This window comes from Chanodichthys erythropterus, chromosome 5 (assembly GCF_024489055.1).
Source record: "Chanodichthys erythropterus isolate Z2021 chromosome 5, ASM2448905v1, whole genome shotgun sequence".
Classification (NCBI taxonomy): domain Eukaryota; kingdom Metazoa; phylum Chordata; class Actinopteri; order Cypriniformes; family Xenocyprididae; genus Chanodichthys; species Chanodichthys erythropterus.
The window spans coordinates 10,942,075-10,966,982 of record NC_090225.1 but is presented as its reverse complement, the minus strand read 5'-3'; the positions used below and the strand labels follow the sequence as shown (position 1 = coordinate 10,966,982).

Genomic DNA, 24,908 nt, shown 5'->3' with positions numbered 1-24,908 from the left:
AGATGGCCGACGGACCGACAAGCTCCGACGGCGATTCAACATTTCGAATCGGCCGAAAAAAAGCAGACGAGGACCAACTTCAGCCGACGGTGCGGAACACACCAAGGAAACTTAGTTGGCAGACGAAGAAAAACTAACCGACGGCTGACCGTCAGCTTGGTGTGTTCCTGCCTTTAGAAGAAAAGGTTCTATATAGAACCTTAAAGGGTCATAGAACCGTAAACCAAATTTTCTGAGATTTTAACAAAGTTATGTATGTTGAACATCATAGAAGTCAATGTTATCATCCGTTAGTTTTGATTGTAGGAGAAAACTAGTTCATTTAAAAAAAATTTGTGGTATTTTCAACTTCCGGGTTTAAATTCGTCTTTGTGTCAATGTCACAGGATGTAACGTTTTCTTGTACTATAGTAGATTGATGACTCATCAGTGTCTCATAATTATTCATGAGACTGTGTGTCCTTATCCTATGAGAAGATGCCTTGCTTAATTATTCATGACAGCATGTGTTGATTTCCTATGACAGGCGATTCAAACAGTGAGATGGTATACAGTAAGTGAGAGATGCATTAATGGATCAAAAACAAGTGTTCGTTTTTTCTTTTTAAATATATCTAAATCATACAGATTGGATTAGCAGTTCAAAAGTTATTAAACATTAAAAAAAAGAAGTTATTTTTAGCCACGGGCAGCCAGACTTTAAGGGTTAAAGGTTTCTGTTATGTGCTTCATAGATAGAACATTTTAGGGGTTCCATTGGATAATTTTATTGATTTAATTAATTTAGCCTCAATTTTTAATTTTAATAAAATTAAACAGCTCATAAACATAATTTATTACTTATGCAATCATTTAAAGGGATAGTTCACCCAAAAATGAAAATTCGGTCATAATTTATAATTTATGATCATAATTTACTCCCCTTTCAAGTTGTTCCAAACCTGTATAAATTTCTTTGTTCTGCTGTACACAAAGGAAGATATTTGGAAGAATGTTTAAAACCAAGCAGACCAAATACCCCCCTCCCCCCTCACCCCAGTATTTTTTTCCGCTAATATGGTAGTAAATGATCTGCTTGGTTACAAACATTCTTCCAAATATCTTCCTTCCAAATATCTCCTTATATAGAGCCATTTTTGGCATAAAGGGTTCTTTATAGAACCTTATTAAAGTTTTTTTTTCCCCTAAAGCCCCTTTCACAGTGCGTTGATCCCAGAAACAAAAGTGTGGACCAATGGCATAAGGGTGTGTCGTAGTGATGACGCTGAAGCTGAGATCGTTTGTCAGCTTAGTGGAATGGTACGTTATGTGCTAGTTTATGATCGATTTAGAAAAAATGCACAAGTGTGGTTTCCCGAGAGAGAAATCGCAGATCATAAACAAACTTAAGATGCTGCAGAGACATTACATGTCGCATCCTGATGTCACATGTCTTTACGGGATCTTTACAGGATGTGTGTGAACACACGCACAGATTCCAGAAAATCACTGGCAGTGTGATTCAAAATCAAACGATCAGTGTATTTTCCGGAATCTCTGTGTGAAAGGGGCTTAAGAGTGAAACCTGGTTTAATATGCAGAAACTTTAAATAAGCCATTCATTTTTTAATTTCCCAGAAAATGAGGGACAACCAGAGCTATGAGTTTGGGACGGGCTATTACAATAATGTTTGGCGGCGCAAATGACATACTTCAGCTTAAATATCATCGGCCTTTGAGGGTTTTTTTTACATGCACACAAAATGCATTTTATTTTCAATTCAGCTGATTGATGGAAATAGGCCTTTAAAATGCATTATTTTCTATTTTCTCTTTGTGTCTGTTTTCGTCCATCCTCTTTTGGCTGCACTCAACATGTTGTTTGATCAGGCTTGTTCTGATCCACTCACCCTCAGATTGACTCAACACAGGCTGTTTGAAATCTGCCAATATGGGCTGCCCTGATTACATGTGTTTGTGCGTCTGGCTGTGGGAGATTTGGATGTGTTTGTGTGAAATGGTGTTTGTAGTCATTGTTGCGATAATATTTGTGTACCTGCTGGTGTTGGTGTTTGTGAGTGAGCCAGTTAAAAGCAATTTACTTCTGGCAATGTGACCAGGTGTCTTGCAAATGTGAGATATCACACAAAAAAAAAAAACTCCTACAGTAGGTAACATTTCACCCTGAAAATCAAAAGGAAAAAAAAAAAAAAAATTGAATCTATTTATATAATTTTAATTTAATTTAATTAAAATATCATTCAATAATAATAATATGAACAATAACTTATTTAATTAAACAATATAATGTTAAAAAAAATTGCATAAAAGAAAAGCAATACAAAAGTTAATGCCTGGCTCACACTACAGGAGTTTAAGGCCGATTTATGCCCGACTTTCCCCTCCCGAGAATCGGAGAAAAAATCTTGTCCACGACCTCGATCGGATTATCTGGTAATGAGAGACATTCATAGATAAAATCTTGCACCTCCCGATCTGATCTCACACAAATCGGGCTCACCCCGATCATATCAAACATGTTTGATATTTATCGGGATGAGCAAGATTGTAATAACATCAGTACTGTCACAATAGCCAATAGGAAACAAGTATACGATGCGACGGAAGTGACAGACATTTCGAAATGGCGACCGCGAAACCAGGATCAAGGAATCTACAATGTAAAAGGTGACACTAGCGCTTTTGAACTACAGTAGGCAGGCAATGTTATAACGGTAAACATTCTAGCACACTACAATAGTAATAAAAGGTAAATTTTACCTTCATTTCTCGCTGAAGAACTGACAATCCACGGTGAGCCCGTCTCCTCAACCATTTTTTCATCCACACTCGTTTATTCTTCCGCTTTTGTGTTTTCTCACAAAAAACGATTATTATTGCTACAGCAAGTTTCCGTGTTTCAGTCTATCCATTTTGTTTACATCCACTTTCGATTTGCTGCGTAGATCACGTGACACGCTTCCTCTGGCAGATAATCTTAATAACATTTTGTAGTGTGTGATGCTCCGCGAATTTCATATCTTGTAGTGTGAGCATGTTTAAGATTTGAGGGAAGAAAATCTGCAAAGATTCTCCTGAAGTGTGTGTTGCAACCAGATTTTACAATTGGATAGGATTTTAAAACTCCTGTAGTGTGAGCCAGCCATTACTATTATGTATAAATGAAGTTTAAATAAATACATACATACATACAAACAAACCTAATGGTATGTACTTCATCTTAGTTCTATATGTACTTCATCGTACTTCAATATTTTTTATTTTTTTTTTTGATGTTGGGGTGAAAAATGACTTGGCCCTTCTTGACTTGATTTTATAACAACATATACTATCGTTTTATCAGCCTTTCTCTGTTATCTGGGTGCTGATAGAAGGATGAAAGAAGGATGGGGAATGCCATTAATTCCAGGGTTACGTTAGCTCTTTCTCCCTCTTCCTCTCTACAGTGGTCCTTTAATCAGTTTCTGTCACTGCCACTAAAACCGTCACTGTAGTGATCCTGCAAATTTACTTTAGCTCACATCCTCCCCGTCGCTTTTCTCTCGCCTCTCAGAGGCCCTCACTCACTCCGACAGGGGCCAACAGAATCCTCACAGCGCTGCATGTGCCTGTTTCCTCTCATATGGCGCTAATGGATAAAACAGCCCTATCAGAACAGAGACAAATGGCTTTAATACACACAGACGAGGCTTGACATCTCATTAAAGTCCACATGAATCAAAACCGACCCTATTTGCTTTCTTAATACACATTCCTGGTCTTATTGTGAGCGATTCATCAGTGCATGTTATTCTAAATAAAAAAATGTTTGTCTTCATAATCTTTTATAAAAATGTAATAACTTGCTACACCACCGAAGCGACTTTTCCTCTTTCCCTCTTATTTCTCAACCCCTTCAACCATCAGCTCCATTCTAGTATGTGTTTATGTGGTATAAATAAAATTGAAATAAAATTTTTAACAATTTGAATCTAATTATAATATGCTGGTAAATTAATCGCAATCAGTTGCATATATCAGTTTTATTTCCATATAATAAATTCAAACGATATAATATTGTTTTTTTTGACACTTTAAGTCTCTTTATATCACTTTTCTGTGTGTTTTAAGTGTAGCTCAGACAGCTGAGAAACAGCCAGTCCAGTTAGTTGGCCTGAAATATGCCTGAGGTAAGAAAAAGTTTTTCTGAAGCCTTTTTAGAAAAATCAGTTGTCAGCATACTGTATGTTCTGCCGGTCAATGAATTCCGTCTGGTCTTGTGTTGACAAAGCAGGTGTTGGGAATTAAAGCTTTGCAGCAAACATGATGGGAAATTAATCGTTAGATGAAAAGCGTATAGTGTTGACACAAGACGCTGTCCCCTTCTAACCCTATTGGACCACAAGCCTCAATTTGGCATCTTTGAGCATTGCATCTCCTGCCTGATTTTAAAGGGGTAGTACACACAAAAATTAAAAAAAAAAAAAAAAATCATCATTTACTCCTCCTCAAGTTGTTCCAAACCTGTATAAATTTCTTTGTTCTGCTGTACACCAAACAGAAGTCGCCCCCCATTGACTAACATAGTAGGTTACAAACATTCTTCTCAAATATTTGAAATTTTCTAGTAATTTCCAAGTGAAAATTGTTTGAAAGTAAATCTTCTTTTTTTTTTTTTTTTTTCAGTGTAAGAAACAAATTTGGACAAATTATTGTGATTTCTGTTTTTGAAGTTTTTTGAAGTATTTTAGACAACCACACTTTTTTAGCTACAACAATCTTTAAGTTGAATGGGATAGTTTAGAAGAATGTTTCTACTGTTTTTGTCTATATAGTGAAAGTCAGTTGGACCCAAATCAAGCCTGGACTCCAATGACTTTCATTGTTTGCACAAAAAAACCCCAAATGAGATATTTTTCAAAATATCTTTCAAATTGATGTCATACAGAATTGGAACAGCATGAGGGTGATGAAATGATGACAGAAATTTAATTATAGGTGAACTATCCCTTTAATTATAAAGATACCAATTGCTATTTTGAAAGTTGCAATCAAAATGCACTTGCTTTGATCTGAAGGATCACGTCACTTTGAATGGGCAAGACGCTTAGAAGTCTATGTGCACCTTTGGGTAGCACTCAGCCCTGCTCCTCTTGATTCCAGAGATGCTTGTCTGATGAGATGCCGTCTGCCCTAGTGGTCGTTTTTGCCAATAGTCGTGTTTGTCAGAGGGCTGATCCGTATTGAGCCACAGTGAAAGCTATCAGCTCCTCACACAACAAGTAAACACTCAATAAAACACCTTGACACACCTAACGCTGTCAAATTAGCCCTGCTGGCTAGTCTCTCTCTTTCTCTCAAGGATCTTATTTATTCTCACCAAACATGCTCATAGACGTGCCGTTAAGTGTCTTGAGGATGAATAATTCTCTCTTTTTCTCTCGGACAGTGGGAGATGCAGGACAGATGAATAAGTGTGTGACTTTGGGATGTGAGTGAAACTGTAGATCTGGTGAAGCTCCTCAGCAGGAGTGTTTCAGCTATGATTTATTTGTTGAGTGCATGCATGAAGAATAGCGAGACGGAGGAGGAGATGCTCTAGAAAACTTTCAGCAACAGTTGAAGCTGGTCAGAAGGGGTGCAGAAATATTCCCAGAGGACCGTGGGTGCAGGTGGAGCAAACAGCAGCTCAGGTCATCAATTACACCTGCAGTTTTTACATCTGCCCTAATTTACTTGGAGTAATCTCTTCCGAGCGCTGCGTTTTTCATCCTGTTGTTTTGGGTCTTTATAAGAACAGGCTTTCATAAAATTACACTTTATTAACATTTCCTTCCCTAATATACTGGAAAAAATAGAAAAAGACATATAGCTCTATATTAGCTATATATATAGCTATATATATTAAAAAATCTTATTGACCTCACTTTTTGAATATGTTATGTATTTGAGCAATATCACACAAGTAGCCATGTGATATGGCTGTATATCAGCACAGCTGTGATTCGACCATAGGTAACCTGATATACAGCCATATCACACAGCTATGAACTGTGATATTGCCATGGATTCATATCTCAAGTTGACAGTTTAACAGTTGACCCCAAGCCTCTGTTCTAATACTGATTCTAAAATGTGACTTTAGAACTAGTAAGGAAGGAACGTTGAGTCGCTTCATTGAAGCTTATTGTATTATATAGAGTAGAGGATTATGGTATTATGAGAGAGAGAGATCGATCAACTTAACAAGTGTATTACCTGCATCTGATATAATATTCATTCTTCAGGTCGATGTCCATAATATTATATCCATTATAAAAAAAAATCAGTTTGAATGTCCACTGAGGAAAGCGTCTTTGTCCTTTTAGAAGTTAAGGGGATTCGCCAAAGTGCTAAAACAACTTCTTTGTTCTGACTCACTCATAAAAAGAGCCTTTAGCGCCATCTAATGGTGTAAGGTATCTTTCACTGATTCTACAAAACACTACAAATACCCAAAGGACTGACTGAGATGAAGCTGTTCTCTGTGGGTACTTGAGCGCTGACGGCCTGGAGCTCGCATCTGCGAAAGCATCAAAACAGATACTAAAATAGGCACTATGACTAAATATGAGCCACATATTTGAGGTCTAAACAACTATATTCTCACCTTAAAAAAACAAGTGTAGTATTTGTAAAAAATACAGTGGATTTGCTCGGCCGCCATGACAGGAGTGCAGTTACCACTAGAATATTGCACGGCTCTCAGCCAATCAGATTCGAGAACCAGAAAGAACTGTTGTATAAAATGTTACACTCTAAAAAATGCTGGTTTAAAAACAACCCAAGTTGGGTTAAAAATGGACAAACCCAGCAATTTGGTTGTTTTAACCCAGCGGTAGGGTTAATTTTTTGCCCAACCTGCTGGGTAGTTTTATTTAACTCAACTATTGTTTAAAAAATACTGTATTGCTTAATTAAAATTAACCCAAAGTATGTTGGAACTTAACATTTATTAATGTTCAATGAATAATTATTAAACAATAAACATTTATTAAATTACTTATTAATACATTTATATTATTAAACTATTAAATTTATATTAATAAAATATTAAAGCTTATTAATAAACATTCGCCTTTTGTCTATTATTGTTGTCTCTAATTGCATCTGGTTTTGGTCATTTTAAGCTAGCCATATAACAATTTTTTAATAATAGTTGGTTTAAATAAAACTAACATTTAACCCAACCGCTGGGTTAAAACAACCCAATCAATGGGTTTGTCCATTTTCAACCCAACTTGGGTTGTTTTTAACCCAGCATTTTATAGAGTGTATATATAATAGTTATATAACTAAAATATTGAAAAAATTCTAGCAAATATAGGCAAAAAATATTTAATATGAATGCTCATACTCACAATTCGCAAGACAAGAAATGATTGGTATACTAGTAAAATGACAGTCTTTAGGAAAGTAAAATAAACAGTTTACATTAAAATAATTGATGCAGCAAAATCACTGCAATTATATCATAAATATTGCACATACAGTATTATAAGTGGCTCAACATTTTAAAAGCAGCTTCTCACAAGATGTCTGTACATGCTTCCCTTTAAGGCCACATCCAGTTTTATTTGCTAAAACCATGTGTTTTCATTTTCATGTCTGCTATAGTTTTTGCTCTTGCACTTGCTTATATCACCCTCTCTCTGTATTGTGACTCTGTGAGTGTGTGGAGGTTCGGATGGCTGTGTTCATTTATTTGTGTGTGTGTGTGTGTGTGTGTGTCTCATATTGATTTGTTTTTATATTCCATCTCTCTATGCCGCTCTCCATTTGTTTTGTTTCTTTCCAACCCCCCTCCGGCGTGTTCCCCTCTGCTGGCTTGAGACTAGTTTGATAACTCACGGAGAGAACCTTGTTTGCTTCAGATTTAGATGGATGGTTGTATGGGCGAATGGATGGATGGATGGACAGAGCTGAGAGCAGAAAAGGGAAAAAGAGGGAGATGTTTGAAAAGTTGCATATTGTTGGGTGACAGCATGCCCGCACATCAGCAGCAAACACAGTACCATAGTGCACTCAGGTTACCACATTTACCAGTTAGGGGTGGAACGCTATGCCACCAACTATGTTTTGGTATGTGGTTCATCTCTGATTTATCATCTATCTGCGCAATATAAACACGCAATTCTTTTTTCTTGCAATTCATATACAGGTACATCACACAATTCTGACTTTATAACTTGAAAATTGCGAGTTTATATCTCGCAATTCAGACGTTATAACTCGCAATTAAGAGTTGAATTCTGAGAAAACAGTCACAATTGCCAGAATAAAGTCGGAACTGTGAAATAAAATTCGCAATTACCTTTTTTATTTTTTATTCAGTGGCAGAACAAGCTTCCATAGTAATGGCTATACACATTTCAAACTAGGCTAGATGGGTGTGATACTGATACAAACATAAAATTGTAGATAGTGTTGTTGATCAGTGCTAGAATCTAAGAAGTCATCTAGACTAGACTGAGGTTGCTCCGGTTCTCTGTGATATTTATTTCCTCAATAGCTGACCCAGAGCGAGTCTTGTTGCTGAGCGACTGCTGCCGAATACTGATGTGAAGATGTGGATTGTCTTCATCCCATGATGCACTGGGTCAGTGTGACAGTGATAGATTTTGACCCGGCTGCAGAGTTAAAGAGAGCTCATCCCTGACGCTGGGCGTTCTCTCCTGCTGAGGAGGAGAGTGTCCAACAATCTGGGGCTTAGACACACACACTTACACACGCACACCTGCTGAGAGGGCAAGTGGTTTGTGAGGTTCAGTCATCCTCACATTATGTGGTGTACCCGCAGCTGTTAACGCAAAGACCTCACGCACACAAACACACCTCACACTTAACGGATCAATAATAATCACATCATGGAGAAATTCATTGGCTCTGTCTTTGAGAAGACCTCTCTATTGACTACTCTGTTATTTTCTCTTACAACCATACAGGCACATTGCTTTTCACATCACTATTATCTTGCTGCTCAAAAAAGCCATACCAGAAGGCTATATTTATATCTATATTTTGAAATAGGGTGAAGGTTATGTGTTATTTTGGTGTAAGATGATATATTTATTTTGACTGATGAATTTCCATGACACGTACAGCATAATTATTGCAAAATTTTAAGGCAGCAACTTGTTACCCAAATTTTGTGTCTGCTACTGTATGTATTACACTCTATTTTAAAACATTGTTATTTTAGTGTTATTTATATACTATTGCAGTATTAATATTAATTTGAATTAGCTTTTATTTAAATTTTCATTTGAAATCTTCATTTAGTTGCCTATAGGCGACATTTCTGTTACATGTACTGCTCGGAGGCGCGACTAGGAGATCCATACGCAAGCTTTATTGAGTGTAATACATAATCCATATAACATGCATAAGGTCAAATCCACAGCGTAATCAATCCAGCTGCAAAGTCTGACAAAACACACAGGGCTTCAGTTTTCCAAACATTTCCAAACATCACACACAGGTGGCAGGAATCAGAACATAATGAGTCCAGGCAATGAATCATGGGAAATGCAGTTCATGATACAATCAAGGAGACAGGAGGAGGGCCCTCCATCATCGCCTTTCCAACTGACAGGCATGACAGTTTCAAATTTTCATTGAGGTTTTTCATCTAATATTTATTTTTAATTTTGTTTTAGCTTCATTTAAATTAGCTAAAATATTTTTCAATAGGTTTAGTTTAGTTTTAGTTAACAATAACAACACTGGTTCATTGTTTAATTTCAGACAATTCACTAATGAATCATGTAGACCAATTTGTGGTCTTAAATCTTTTAAGATCCAACTTAAAAGAAAGATTCACTCACAAATAGCTTTAGACAACATATTGAATTTAACGAGGATGAAAATGAAGCTGTGAGGGACTTACAGTCTTTACAATGGCATGCACTATATAAAGGTCCTAGCTCACAAAATTTCATTTTTTTAAACTGTTATATGGAGTTTTTGTCTACTAAAAGTTTTTTTTTTTTTTTTTTTTGTCGGTAAGACGATTCATCATCTGAACAGTTGGTATTCTGTTAAACAACAGTACAATCCATTTAATGCACTGTAATTCTATCCCTCACAGCCTCGTTTTCATTCCTGTCAAAAATTCAATATGGTACCCTGACTAAGGTCTATTGTTCATCACTATAAGTTGTGAGCAAGAGTAATATTTAACCAGTGAAATATATTGTAGCAGAGCATAACTATACAAATGTGTCCATTATAGAAATTCCATGACTTTCTAGGCCTGGAAAACCAAATTCTTTTTTTAATTTGTTGATATTCCTGGGTTGTGTACGTTATCTTTGGAAAATGTAATGCACAAGTTAAGAGTATTTTTTTATTTTTTGGTATGACAACCATTCTCCTTCTACTGTTTGTTAGCGGCATTAGCATGAGCACAGGCCTCATTGTACTGCTAATGAGCGTCATTAATTTTGGCGTGGTGACTGGCCTGTGTTGCCCGCTCAGCCCTGACCAGATCATTACACTCACAAATAAAATCTTTGACGATTTCCACACATTTCTAAACACGTCCTGCATTGCCTCGCAGCTCTTCCTGTCCTAGACTCCCTTTCAAATGCTAATAAGCGATGCAGACTCATCGTTTACAGTATGTAGGCTGTCGTGGTACATGCGTTCCTCTTCGCAATCAAAGCACTCACTGGGCAGTGACCGCCGGGCTCGGCTTCCCACAGTGCTAGCTTGTATTCCCGAGGGCCCTGAGTTTGAATTCTTTTCAGAGTATGAAGTGAAACCTACCGCATCCAGCTAGCAAACTCTGTTAGGAAAGATGCAAGTGGTTCTTGAGTGCACATCTGACTCATGAAACATAAGAATGGAGATAGTTATCTGAAATTTCTCGTATTGATTTGTCCAATTCGGCGTGCTTAGGCCATGCATGCTTTTCTATAAACGTATATGTAAGATCGAAGTAGTGCTGTCAAAACTGAAACAATTCAAATACTCCTTTTCTGCAGTATCGATATCGATTCTGCTTGCTCTCTTTTCTCCGATGGTGAATTGACACACCTGCCTCCTCTCACTCATCTCACTTGCTCTGTTTGAATAGTGCTTGTGTTGCGCATAATTTTACTTATTCCTACAGGTTTTGCGCTCACGTTTTTCCCCATGGTATCGGAAATGATATAACATGCAATGAAATTCAATGTATTGAATATCGGTGTCTTTTAATGTATCGTAACGAAGTTGGAAATTCCTGCATTGTGACAACACTAATAAGAAGGCCATATCTCATAGCAAGTACATTTTTTTTCCCAGATGTAGGATAACAAGTGTTGATGTCCGAACCATTGGTGTTCAGAATACGTTTCTTGCAGTTGTTTTAACTATAAGTGGTCTGGTTGGGACCCAAGGGGGAGCATTTCAGTGTTTTTATTTATTTATTGCTGAAATGTCAGTTACAGAGCAATTATAATTATTTTTAATGCCAATATTATTTATATTGTGTGAAAAAAGTGTATAATAATAGTAATGAAATAATCTTTTAGATTTGTTTCATGTATTTTTACATAAATCATTTAAATGTTTTGAAACATAATTTATTGAATACTAGAAAATGCTAGAAAAATGTGAATATTTTTGCTTTAAAATTGTGCATGTGCTGTATTTCTTTAAAATAAATGACATTTATAAATGGCTTTATTTTGTTATCTAATGCGAAAGAGAGGACTTAAAAAGTAGGTTAAATTAGATTAGTAGCATCACTAGATTTAGTTAGTCAGTTTCCAACACAGCATATATCAACGTCACTGCTATGGAAGCTGTAGAGTGAAGTGAAAATGTAATAGAATAATCTCACTTTCTCTCTGTCCTTCAGCTCCTGCAAATGCTCAGATTGTGCATTCTGGCCAGGCATGTGTGGTGAAGGAGGACAACATCAGTGAACGAATCTACACCATCCGAGAGGGGGACACGTTAGTTCTGCAGTGCCTGGTCAAAGGACACCCACGGCCTCAGGTGAACACAAATACACATTCACACCATATACTCCAGTCACTACAGGCACACAGACAGAAAAACATGCATATGGACTCCAAATTGAACTTTTTGCCTGGCAATGGCAAGTGAATTTACTGGACAATAATATTGTTATCAGCCAAGACACTTTATTAAATCAAATACTGTACTTTTGTCCCTATGATAGTAGGCTTATTTATCTCTTTCCACCATGTTTGAGTGCAGGCAGGGTTTGACATTACCTTTTTTTCCTTTTTTCACTGGCCAAAATTGTGACATTGACATCATGGGGAAAAAATGTAAATCATAAATATATTTTTAATATTATCTTAGAATTTGGCAACAGGTATATTAGACTACTGTCACTTTAAGACCTGATGCACGGATCTGTTATACTGTTACACATGTGTTTTCTTTATCAACTGTTCACTTTCACTTAAAACATAACTGACTGTGTTTACACGAATGCTCACCGAGACTGGCATTTTGACATTATTTTGTGTGTATTTGACTGTTTTAAGCACTGTTTTTTGCACTGCGTGAAAAAAATAAATTTAGTACTGAGAATCGGCTTTATGTGCATGCATTTTGGGTCTGGGCACAAAATCTGCAGGAATAAGTAAAATTATGCGCAATACACGCAATCCCATGCCAAAATTCAAGCCCTGTAACACCATCAATGTTCATCCGGGAATAAATGTAATGAGTAAGTAATGGGAAGTGGGTTTGTGTGTCAACTCACTGTTGGAGAGATGAGAGAGTGAGAAAGCACACCTGGTATTGTGTATCTATTCTGCAAAAAAATGAGTATTGGAAGCATTTCAGATATTTCAGTATCGATATATTGAAAAATCAATATTTATGACAACACTACATTGCACTTAGTTTATTTCAGATGCTGTTTTAAGAGACTGCAATTGAAAAATGTATATATTATACATAAAATTCAACCTGCCAATGTGGCTGGTAGTGACTGCGTTACACACCACTGCTGAAATCCACCCGCATTTGGTGTTGATTTCAAACCCTGAGTGCAAGTCATTATTATGTGACCTGTAGCATCTTATATAAGATAACCAAGTGCACATCCCTCTGTAAAAATGCACTTGTCATAAATAAACTTAAAGACACAGCGTGATATTTTTGGTAGATTAATGTGATAAAATCATTTATCACATTTGTCGACACGAGTTCTTGAGAAAAAAGAATGTTAACATCCTAGATTAAACTCTGGTGGTAAATTTTTCACTGAGGTACAAGTTAGAAACAAGCAACTGATGTTTGCTTCAGCAGACAATTAATTTAAATTATATAATATTTAATAAAAAAAATAATATAATTAAAAATATATATGTAGTATTGAATAATGATATTATAATGTTATATATAATTATAAAGCTATATATAATTGAATGAAAAAAATACATATATGCCTATGTGTGCATGTATACACAGCAACACAACATGTTGTTAAATGTTTAACTTTTTGACGGAGATGTCAACATTCACACACTCTGTCCTCAGGAACTACTGTAGCTCTATATCAACCGTACAGTATTTGTGCTTATGTGTGTCATGCACCTGATAAAACACGACTGCAGACACTGAAAGAGAGCAGGTCTGTCAGTGGATTGTTGCTTTTCTGTGGAGCTTTTATTGGCGTGTGAGTGTGTGTTATATAAGGTAAGGGTGAGCTGATAACAGTAGGAGGTGTGAAGAGCGTGGCTCCCACAGGCTCTCTGTCCTCAGCCATCAGATCACTTATTAAAGACCCTCATACACACACACATCCTTCCAACGACCTGTCTACATAGATTAGTTGTCCTGGTTGCATCACGAGAAAACCCGATCTGATCTAAATTCCATCAGTTTTCCCTTCTGCGGTCCTGAGAACGAGTGCATGGAAGAAAGAAGTTGCTATTTCATAAAGCGATCCACGATTTCCATTAGAAATGTCAGGACATTGTGATGACAACAGGCTGAATATAGGAGCGTAATATAGAGTGTGAATATAGTCACAGAGTCTGAATATAAACTAATGAGGATATTACTGCATATACTGTCGGATGTTATTGCCTGTGGTGCCGGGCCTTCACGGGTCACTAGACAGTGTGCTTTGCGTACGTATGTTTTTGTGTTTAGATATTTGTGCATTTTGTCCTTAGGCTTATGCACGGAATTTATATTGGCATATTTTGCCCTTTGTACTGAAGTGTAGTGGCTTATATTAGGGTTGAAGTGTGATTGCAATCTGAATATACTGCATGTTTGTTGAAAGACAAGTGATAGTTTGTCATTTTGGTATGTTTATGTCTCATTTCAATATTGGACCAGACACTTTCCTTAAAATTATGCCTATGACTCATTTTAACTTACGTATTAACTTACATAGGAACTATATAAAAACTAGTATACCAATATAAATTTGTTTAGCCAATCTTGAACACCAAAAAGAAGTAGCATCACATTCATTTTTAGTTTTATTTATGTTAGAGGTCTGTTTTTTATTGGTACAATACCATTCAAAAGTGAGGTCAGTAAGATTTATTTTTGAAAGAAATTAATATTGTTATTCAGAAAGGATAGTAAAGACTTTGATATTACAAAAGATTTCAAATAAATGCTGTTCTTTTGAGGGCAATTCCACGCAAAGGTCATCTTTACTATGAAAAAAAAAAGTTTTAACCAAAAGAACAAAACCCTTTTTAAATTGTCCATTTAGGTCTGTAATATACTGTATTAATGTGCTCTAACAGAAATTTTAAGAAAATTGCCTTGTTTATCCACAATATATGTGGTAAGTAACAATGCTTAAATTAAATTTTCAACCAACCATATTTCATGCTTTCAAAAAAGGGATCAAAGACCCCATTTTTTAAACTTTAATTTTAGCAGTAAGCATTGTGTAGAAAGATGGATACATGCCTGAGAAATAAATACACTCATTTAGTCATAACAGCACTGCCTGATGAATTTATAAGGGCTAGAATAAAGAGGTCAGGACGCTTCAGTGCTCTGTCACGTCCGTAACGTTTTAATGATTAAGTTTATGTCATATAACAATTATAAATGCAAATAACTTGAAACTTTATATGCAAAGCTAAATTATGTTTATGCTTATTAGGATCAACAATTCATTTCACTACGTTGCTGTGAACAACCATAATAAGCGTTACGGACGTGACCGTTACGGACGCTTCATATTAAATCCTATGAGTTTGCTTCTTTATATTGCTATCATCTGTTTCAGGCTTACCATATCAGAACATACCCAATAATCGCAATACTCTTTGTGCTTTGTTAGTTTTAATATGAAAAAGGTTTAACTTTCAAATTCAGTCGATTTTATTATTTTTTTTTTTCAAAAATTAAACAATAGATGTCGCTCTTTAATAGCCTACGGCGTGTGACAGATTAGCTTCTGCAGCGCCTGTAAGCGGCGGATCAGGCGCACATGAACCGATCTTCTCTTCCTCTTGCCAGAGAACGAAATATGAACATCAAAAGGTAGGCCTATATGATACAGTACAACTTATAGAAGAGCATTGTGTCTCATAGGACACTTCCCTCGGGAATTGGGATGTCGCGTTACCTGTTGGTTAAAAATGAATAGCCTAGCCTATAATGATCACAATCCGCGCGATCAAACAAAATGAAAATAATACGATTGCAATAATTTTGACTTGAAATAAAGTTTGATCATTTTGACTCAAGACTCCGCTTTAAACTCTGAAAACTAGACGAAAAAAACCGTGTGGTCATTCATACACAAAACATAAAACTGACATGATTGCGATTGGCAATAGTGTCAATCGGTTCACCTGACTGTGGGGAAAACATGCGATTTTAAACTGCTTTATGATAAACATTAATATTTGTCAATGTATTTTAGCATGCAGTTCTGTAAGAAGGAAAATCATGGTCTCTAAATTGATTCTTGAACAACGCACATGCTTGTCAACATGAGAAATAGGTCTAATCTATAACCTTTTGCAATACAGAGTATAACGTTACATTTGTATAAAGTTTAGTAAAAAGTTGATCAATTGTGGAGTCTTACCATACTGGTATCCCAGATTTCAATATTTGGTGGTGTACATGCTTGCTTGAGGTCTCTGTGAAAGTTTTAAAGCAGTTTTAAAGCAGTCTTCTGTGCCGCTTTCAGACCGGTCACATCCGTAACGGAAAACTGTCACATCCGTAACGTTGTTTTTTCCTCATTAATGCGAACACGAAAAATGAAATAAAATTATTATTTTATGCTCTGTGGAGAGCCAACCCTTCTTTATTCGGTGGGCAGTATTACTTTTGGTTTGCGCAATGTAATTCACAGAATTCTTAAAAAATATGTTGTCACCCAAAACTTAGTGACTTTTTTTGTCACGTCCGTAACGCTGTATATTTCCCTCATCTAAAAAATAAAACAGTTGAGTAGACTGACATTTTTCTAATGTCTGGACTCCTTTGGTAAGGGATTATGAATATATAAATAGACGGTTCAATATGTTGCTATTAAATGCATTCTTTGAGCATTTATATTTCAAGTTTTGACTCCAAATGTCACGTCCATAACGCTGGAATTGCCCTTGAACCTTCTGCTCATCAAAGAATCCTGAAAAAAATGTATCATGGTTTCCACAAAAATATGAAGCAGCACAACTGTTTTCAACACTAATAGTAATAGTAATAATAATAATAATAATAAATGTTTCTTATGCAGTAAATCATCATATTAGAATGACTTCTGAAGGATCATGTGACACTGAAGACTGGAGTAATGATGCTGAAAATTTAGCTTTGAATCACAGAAATAAATTAATTTTTAAAAATATATTTAAATAGAAATCAGTTATTTTATCATGTAATAATATTTCACAATATTACAGCTTTTACTGTACTTCTGATGAAATTAATGCAGTCTTGGTGAGCATAAGAGACTAGTTACAAAACATTAAAAAATCTTACCAACCCCAAACTTTTGAACTGACTTTTGTGGAAACCTTAATAAATTGTTTGATGAATAGAAAGTTCATAAGTGTAGCATTCATGTGAAATAGTAGCCTTTTGTAACATTATAATGCATTTACTATCATTTTTAATAAATTTAATGTATCCTTGCTGAATAAAAGTATTCATTTCCTTCTAAGAAATACCTACTGAGCCCAGATTTTTGAACAGTAGTATGTATTTACATTACATTACATTTAATGATTTAGCAGATGCTTTTGTCCAAAGTGACTTACAAATGAGGAGAACAATAGAAGCAGTTGAACCTACAAAAGAGCAACAATATATGTGACAAGTCTCAGTTAGTCTAGCACAGTACATGTAGCAAGGTATATATATATATATATATATATATATATATATATATATATATATATATATATATATATATATATATATATATATATATATATATATATATATATATATAAAACATAGATAGAATAGTAATATTGGTGAAAAAGATGTGTCTTTAGGCTTGAAAATGCTAAAAGACTCAGCTGCTCTGGTTCAGTTTGGCAGGTCATTCCACCAGTAGGGAACAGTCAAGGTAAAGGTCCTTGAAAGTAATTTTGTGCCTCTTTGGAATGGCACCATTAGGCACTGTTCACGTGCAGAACGCAAGCTTCTGGAGGGCGACCTAAGTCTGAAGTAGTGAGTTTAAGTATAGGGGTGCAGAGCCAGTGGTTGCTACATACTGTACATTTCTCTGTTTTACATTTATATGATTGGAGGGACAGTTTTCTTCATTCCAAACATTTGACATGAGACTACCCAAATCAGTGCCTTTGACCCAAGCACATTCTCTGTGGTGTGTTCAGTGTAGATGGTGACTATAATGTTCGGAAAGGGATCTAGGGGTGATGGGGACACAGGGTTCTGGTGTGTGTGCTGCATCCCAAAGGGAGTGTTGAGTTCCTCTCTGCATTGGCGTTCTGCAGCGGTGTCTAAAAACATGATACTGTTTTACCCCCTCCCTCCCCTTGCCTTTTTCTACCACATCATATTTTTTTCCTCTGTGTGATTAACAGAGAGGCAGTAAAGGTCAGCCGTCTTCAAAATGATGATGTGCTTCCCTGTCAGGGACCAGTTACATGTCCATTGCTCTATGAACCCATTTGTTGTCGTTTTTAATCCACTTTTGGGCTGAAAATATGGTAGAAGTCTTGTGTAGCCTCACACAACTTCCATTTTGTGAAGGTAGAGAATTAACTATGAGTGTATGTGGGCCCTTCTTCAGTTATCCGTATTTATACTTCGTCATTTCATGCATTTTGCTATATTGGATTGTGTATGCACATTCTCTTTACACTTATAGGGTTAGTTCACCCAAAAATGAAAATTCTGTCATTAATTACTCACCCTCATGTCGTTCCAAATCCATAAGACCTTTGTTTATCTTTAGAACACAGATTAAGATATTTTTTGATAAAATCTGATGGCTCAGAGAGGCCTCCATTGCAGCAAGATAATTAACACTTTCAGATGCCTAGAAAGGTTCTAAACAGGGCTTGACATTAACACCCGCCAACCCGCCAAATGCGGGTAGATTTCAGTTGTGGCGGGTAAGACAGCCACTCCCACTAGCCACTTTGACGGGTTGAATATAATTTCAGCCTACAGCCAAATGAAATGAGCCAAGCTCATTGTATCACAAAATTACATTTCATTCATTTCATTGCTGTTAGTGAAGGAGGGATAGGCAGAATCGCTCAGAATTGCAGAACTGCTCTCAGAATTGCTCTCTCGTGTGCGCTCTCTCTCTTTCTGTCGCATGCCACGATCAGTTCTACTTGCCTGAATGGTCGAATACACGCAGACACAGATGTTAAAATGTCCATTGTGTGGAGTATCTTGCGTGAATACAGCCGGTTATGGCTTAAGTGGACGTAAACGGCAAATATAGTCTAACAAAACTTTCTGAAATTACAAAAATTTCTCATATCATGCTCATATCCCACCCCTTGCCCACCTGTACGTACCAGCTGATATACCATGTAGTCTTGATTTGGGTGGTCAATCTGCATATGAAAGTTTGAAATCTTCTAAATCAAGTAAAATTACTCAAAATCAAGTAATTTAAGCACGCCAAAGTCAACTTTAATCATATACAAATGTAATTTCACAACAGCAAAATTGTGGCTAATGAAAATGCTGAGTGGCTAGTAACTTTGGAAAAAACACTAGCCACAGTGGCTGGTGAGCAAAAAAGTTAATGTCTGGTTCTAAAGACATATTTAAAACAGTTCATGTGACTACAGTGCTTCAACCTTAATATTATGAAGCGAAGAGAATACTTTGTGTGCGCCAAAAATATAATAATGACTTTATTCAACAATATCTAGTGATGAGCAATTTCAAAACACTGCTTCATGAAGCTTCGAAGCTTTACTAAACTTTTGTTTCGAATCAGTGGTTCGGAGCGTGTACCAAACTGCCAACGTCACGTGATTTCAGTAAACAAGGCTTCGCTACGTCATAAATGTTTTTGAAATTTCAATGGTTCACCACTAGGGGGGGGGGGGGGGGGGGGGTGACTTTGGCTGTTTGATACAAGCTCCGAACCACTGATTCGAAAAAAAAAAAAGATTCGTAAAGCTTCGAAGCTTCATGAGCATTATTGTTTGCTTTCCAATTAAGCTCATTTCTGTCTAGAAGAAACAGCTGAGATATTAAAGAGATCTCACTTCATTGTGTTTTTTCTCTCATATACATCACATGTCTAAATCAGGCCCAATTGACCAGTATTTACCTTAATGTTCAAGGCTCAGTAAGCTGGCAAAAGAAAAGAAAGTAAGTTCTATGTAGTGTTGGTGAGCAACAGTGATTGTGTTTAAGGTCGTTGGGAAGGTCTAGTGGTGTTTGAGATATGTCGCTGCTTCACACGACTCGCAGTTCACATCCTATAGCATTTCTGTCACATGGACATCGGTGGTTAAATGCACAGCCTTTAGTAACACAATAGCAGCCTAAATGGCTTTTCTGAAAGAGATCCCACTCTGCGCATTATTTATTCATACTGCTGGTCACTGCAACCTTGGGGGAGAGAGAGCGAGTGAGAGAGAAGAACAAAGAAAAACAAAAAAGAGAGAGAATGGTGGAGAAGTTTGAGATGAGGGGAGTAGAAGGAGGGGTCGTATGGGTTTGGTTTCTGTCCTTGAGAGTGCAGTGAAGAAGGATCAATACAGTTCTGAAAACAGAAAGATCAGATGGCAAAAAATCACTCCACACCACATACTGATCAAGACACACAAGGTCATACGACAACAGCGAGACAGAAAGGAGAAAACATGGACGTACAGATAAAGTACTACAAATCAGGGCTGAAGCAACCAATAGAACTCTTCAAAATTTTTGGAACTTCATCTTCTCTGCCACTTTTTTATTTTTTTCTATCTATCTATCTATCTATCTATCTATCTATCTATCTATCTATCTATCTATCTATCTATCTATCTATCTATCTATCTATCTATCTATCTATCTATCTATCTATCTATCTATCTATCTATCTATCTATCTATCTATCTATCTATCTATCTATCTATCTATCTATCTATCTATCTATCGTTCTATCTATCGTTCTATCTATCGTTCTATCTATCTATCATCTATCTATCGTTCTGTCCATTGTTCTATCATTCAATCGTTCTATCTTTTTATCGTTCTGTCTTTCTATGTGTTGTTCTATCATTCTGTCTATCATTCTATCTATCATTCTATCTATCTATCATTCTATCGTTCTATCATTCCATCATTCTCTCTATCATTCTATTTATAGTTCTATCATTCTATTTATCTATCGTACTATCTCGTTCTGTCTATCAATCTATCTATTGTTCCGTCATTCTATCTAGCTCTATTTATCATTCTATCGTTCTGTCTATCATTCTATCTATTGTTCTATCTATCTATAATTCTATCTAGCATTCTATTTATAGTAAAACAACATTTATTTAGTTTGTCTTGACAGATTTGGTAATTAAAGTTGGTAATTTTATTTGACTTTTTTTTTTTTTTTTGTCCTTACACTCAAATTTTAATTACAACTGTGCATCATGTTTGTACTACTGCAATTTAAATCCTGGATATCTTTAAATGGAGTTTATTATCATTTTTTGCTTTATATTTTTATAACAGTATAGGAAAAGATATTTAAAAAAAAAACAAAAAAAAAAAAAACAACAAAAAAAACATATTAAACACAAAAAAGACCAAACAGTAGCCTACTAGTTAACTCAACACTGGACAGAAGCCATAATCCGACTACACTGTGCGCCTATTTACCTGCTTTACACAAAATCAATCAGGACTACCTTGCGAATGTTAATTAATGTTCATGAGCTCAGTTATGTGTTTACTTACATTTCATATAATTCCTATGCCTATATATGGAGACAGAGAGGAAACAGTATAGAGGAAGATGAGGATGTGTGTGATGGTGAGACACATAGAGCAGAAGGAATATTAAAGCAGTGTGCTTTTGTAAAGCCCCCAGTGGTGGAGTGTTCTAGAAACCGCAGTTCTCGTTGGCACCTCAGTGTGCACAGCATCTAAATGCATTACACCAGACGGCTTCACACAGAAACACTTTTTAACAGCCTCTGATTGGCCACAAGAGAGAATGAATTAAAGGAGGGTTAGACACGAACGTTTTATCTTGTACCAGATGTCTCGCTCTACCTTTGGTGATAGTGAATGTGAATGTGGATTATATCTCAGATCATTTGGTATTAGTTGGGAGTAATTAATTAGAAATATTTGAGTTCATAATGAGATCTCTGACTTTTGATTGCAGGCTTTGCAATTGACAAATCAGAGTCCATATTGAGACATTGTTGAGATCTCTTCTGAAACTCTAAAGGAGATTACTAGGTCTTTTTTCTCAGGAGAAACATCTGAGTAGCTGGAGACATAAGTCTAAAGTCTATATTTGATTAAAAGAGAAATTGAGATATTAAAGAGATCTCATTTGTTATTTTTTTTCCAGTAGAAACCCAAACCATGAGATATGTCACTTTCTCCATCGATCACATCTCCATTTCAGCGTTCTCTCGATCGAACGGTTCACGTTACAGTCTGTCAGCACTCCGCCGCATGCCTCGGTCAGCATTGACATCATGACCGTCATCATAATCATGTTCCTGTAGTCAGTCGTGATGCCAAGGTTGTGTTTTCAATTCCCAGGAAACACACATGATGGTAAATGAGAGCCTGTTTGTGTAAAAGCCAAATGAATCAATGCTAGAAATGCAGTAATCATCATCATTGCTATTCAGTTTCCTGTTTCAGACATTGCTGTCTCAAACTGATCGATCTCAGATTGCTGTTGATTGGCATCCAAAAGGAACTGGATCTCTCTCCCCTGATCACGTGGCTTGTTTAACTCAGCGCTCAGTTAGACAGTGATTATAGAACATCACAGATGGATCAGACATGTCGCCGATGAACTACGTGTCAGTGAAATCCTGTAAGTCAGGCCAAGCCAGACTTTTGACTATGTTTTTAAGTACTAGCCCTCACTGCTTTATTTTGTGGCCATAGCCAAGAACCACCCACTTACACAGGAAAAGATCGTCTGAACTTCAAAAGATATATCTGCATATGTTCAGATGAAAGTAATTATGAGTGCTTTGTGACATAAAAAGTTAAGCTACTGGGAAAAAACATTTTAGGAGAGAAGATGAAATTCAATTTTTAATTTTGCAATTCATTGTGTTCTTTTTTGCTTTTATCAAGGGCATGAACGAGAATTAATGAAATTAAATTAATGTGCAGAATTAAAATGAATGTCAAGAATATATCCAGTAATACCAGGAGAAGAGCAGGAAAAAGTACATGTACACATCTTCTAGTTTTATTTATGTACTAGTATAGAATGTCATTTTGTTTTTTTTTTTGTTTGTTTTTATTTTAATCATATAGGCTATGTTCACACTGTGAGTCTTAGTGCTTACTTCTGATTTATTGCTAAAATCATTTTTTTTTTTGTATAGCAGTTTACTTGTTTTAAATGTGGCAATATCAGATTCCAGTGCGAACAGATCATGGTCCTGAACTGACCCGCATGCGCAAAAAGATGCCACACAGCACGCTGTCACAGAGAACATTAAAGTAAGTGATTACACGTTTATTTATAGTGTGATCTGCCACATAAACCAGAGAATTTATGCACAGGCAATATAAAACAAAGACGAGGTTGCGAAAAAAGAGAAAGAGTTTTTAAACATTTACGATATAAGCCCTCGTGTTTTGCTTGTATATAGAGCTGTCACTGTAATACACTGTAACACATCACTGTTCTTCCATTGACTACCTTTCAAAAATGTCTTGATAACTTCGGGAATGTAAAATCATTGAAGTGACTCCCTTGAGCGCAGAATTGTGACGAATGTTGCTCTGGAGTGACATAAAAGTTGTTGCAAAACATCTGACCTGAATCAGATTTAGTACCACAAATTTGAATTGAAAAGATCAGATTCCATGTGGTTTGTGCTGTTCACACTATCATGAGAAAAACAGATCTGAGACTACTTTCAGACTATCAGTCCAAATCCGAAATATATGTGTATCCCATTGGAATCTGACCTGAAATTATTGACTGTTCACACTGTGTAGCGCAACTGTTCAAATCCAATTTTTGTGTTTCCATGCCGCTTTTTCGTTTTCCGGAATATCTGAATTGGTATACGCCAAAAACAACAACCGCAACATGGAGGGATTTGCAATACAGATGTTGTCTTATTTACCACATAACAATGTGTAGCCGCTTTATTCCGTATTGCTGTTTCTGATGGTCTCCTTTTTTGTCACTTTCTGTCCGGCACTTTGCAACAACACAACCTTGTTTCTGTAGCGACTTTCAGCATTTTTCCTATAACAACATCTGGTGTGGAAAGTCACATAAACCATGCAAAATCTGATCAGAGCAGTCAGACTCAAACTGATTTAAAAAAAGGCGATTTGAATAGGATTTCAAACCACACATAGCTTGAAACGGATTTGTAAAAATCGCATTTCATGCGATTTTTTGCCATTTACATGTGCTAAATCTGATCGGATTTCACTCAGATATGCACAAAATCATATTTGCACTCACAGTTTGAATGTTACCTGAGTCACATGTGAGCAAAAAAAATGTGGGCTTCCTTTGCCTGCAGTCTGAACGTAGCCTTAGTTTAAGTTTTAGTGATTATTCATATTTAAAAAAAAAAAAAAAATGTTTGATGCCTTTGGTTCTCACATATGGTTTCAGAAGACTAGAAATATAGAGCATAAGTTGCAACGCGCATGGATGTTTATGATGCCTTTTCCATTTCAAGGCTTTGACATTCTGCCTAACATCTTTTGTGTTTCACATAAGAATTAAATTAATATGGGGTTCAAAGAACATTGAGGAGAGTAAATGATGGCAACATTTTCATTTTGGGGTGAACTGCTTTTTTATTCAGAAAATGTCAATGTAAACTTAAGTGTTGTCTTTATGTAGGCTTGTTTGTAGGGCAGAAGTATGATCATGTCTTGTGAGACTGAAGGTGTGCAGCATCAGGCCACAGAAGGACTAATGCTGTGTACATCCCACATGCAGCAGATGTATTCCTGCCCTCATTGTGTCTGTGAGCGGAAAAAAACACCTCACATTTTACACTCTCATTTATTACGCTCGGCGTGGGAAGTTTAATAGATCTGCTGTTTGTGTAACATATGGAGAGGTTTAAATACTCCACAGAGCTATGTGTTATTTGATTAGGATTGATTTCAGTGAACAGAGGTGCAGTTCAGATCGGGAAATGAGCTGGCAAAATCTGATCCTGCTTTTGTCTTTTTTCTTTCTTGCTGTTCCTCACACTCGTGTGTTTTTTTTTATTTCTCTTCAAATCCTGCCATTGCTATTG

General features: G+C 36.2%; 1 protein-coding gene across 1 annotated transcript in view; it reads left to right on the top strand.

Moving 5' to 3' along the window:
- The window catches only part of LOC137020599 (MAM domain-containing glycosylphosphatidylinositol anchor protein 1), a 221,049-nt gene that overhangs the window by 46,183 nt on the left and 149,958 nt on the right, over window positions 1-24,908 (top strand). The window contains exon 2 of the mRNA XM_067386365.1: window positions 11,867-12,006. Within this exon, the coding sequence (XP_067242466.1) occupies window positions 11,867-12,006 (140 nt within the window). The remainder of the gene's footprint in view (window positions 1-11,866; window positions 12,007-24,908) is intronic.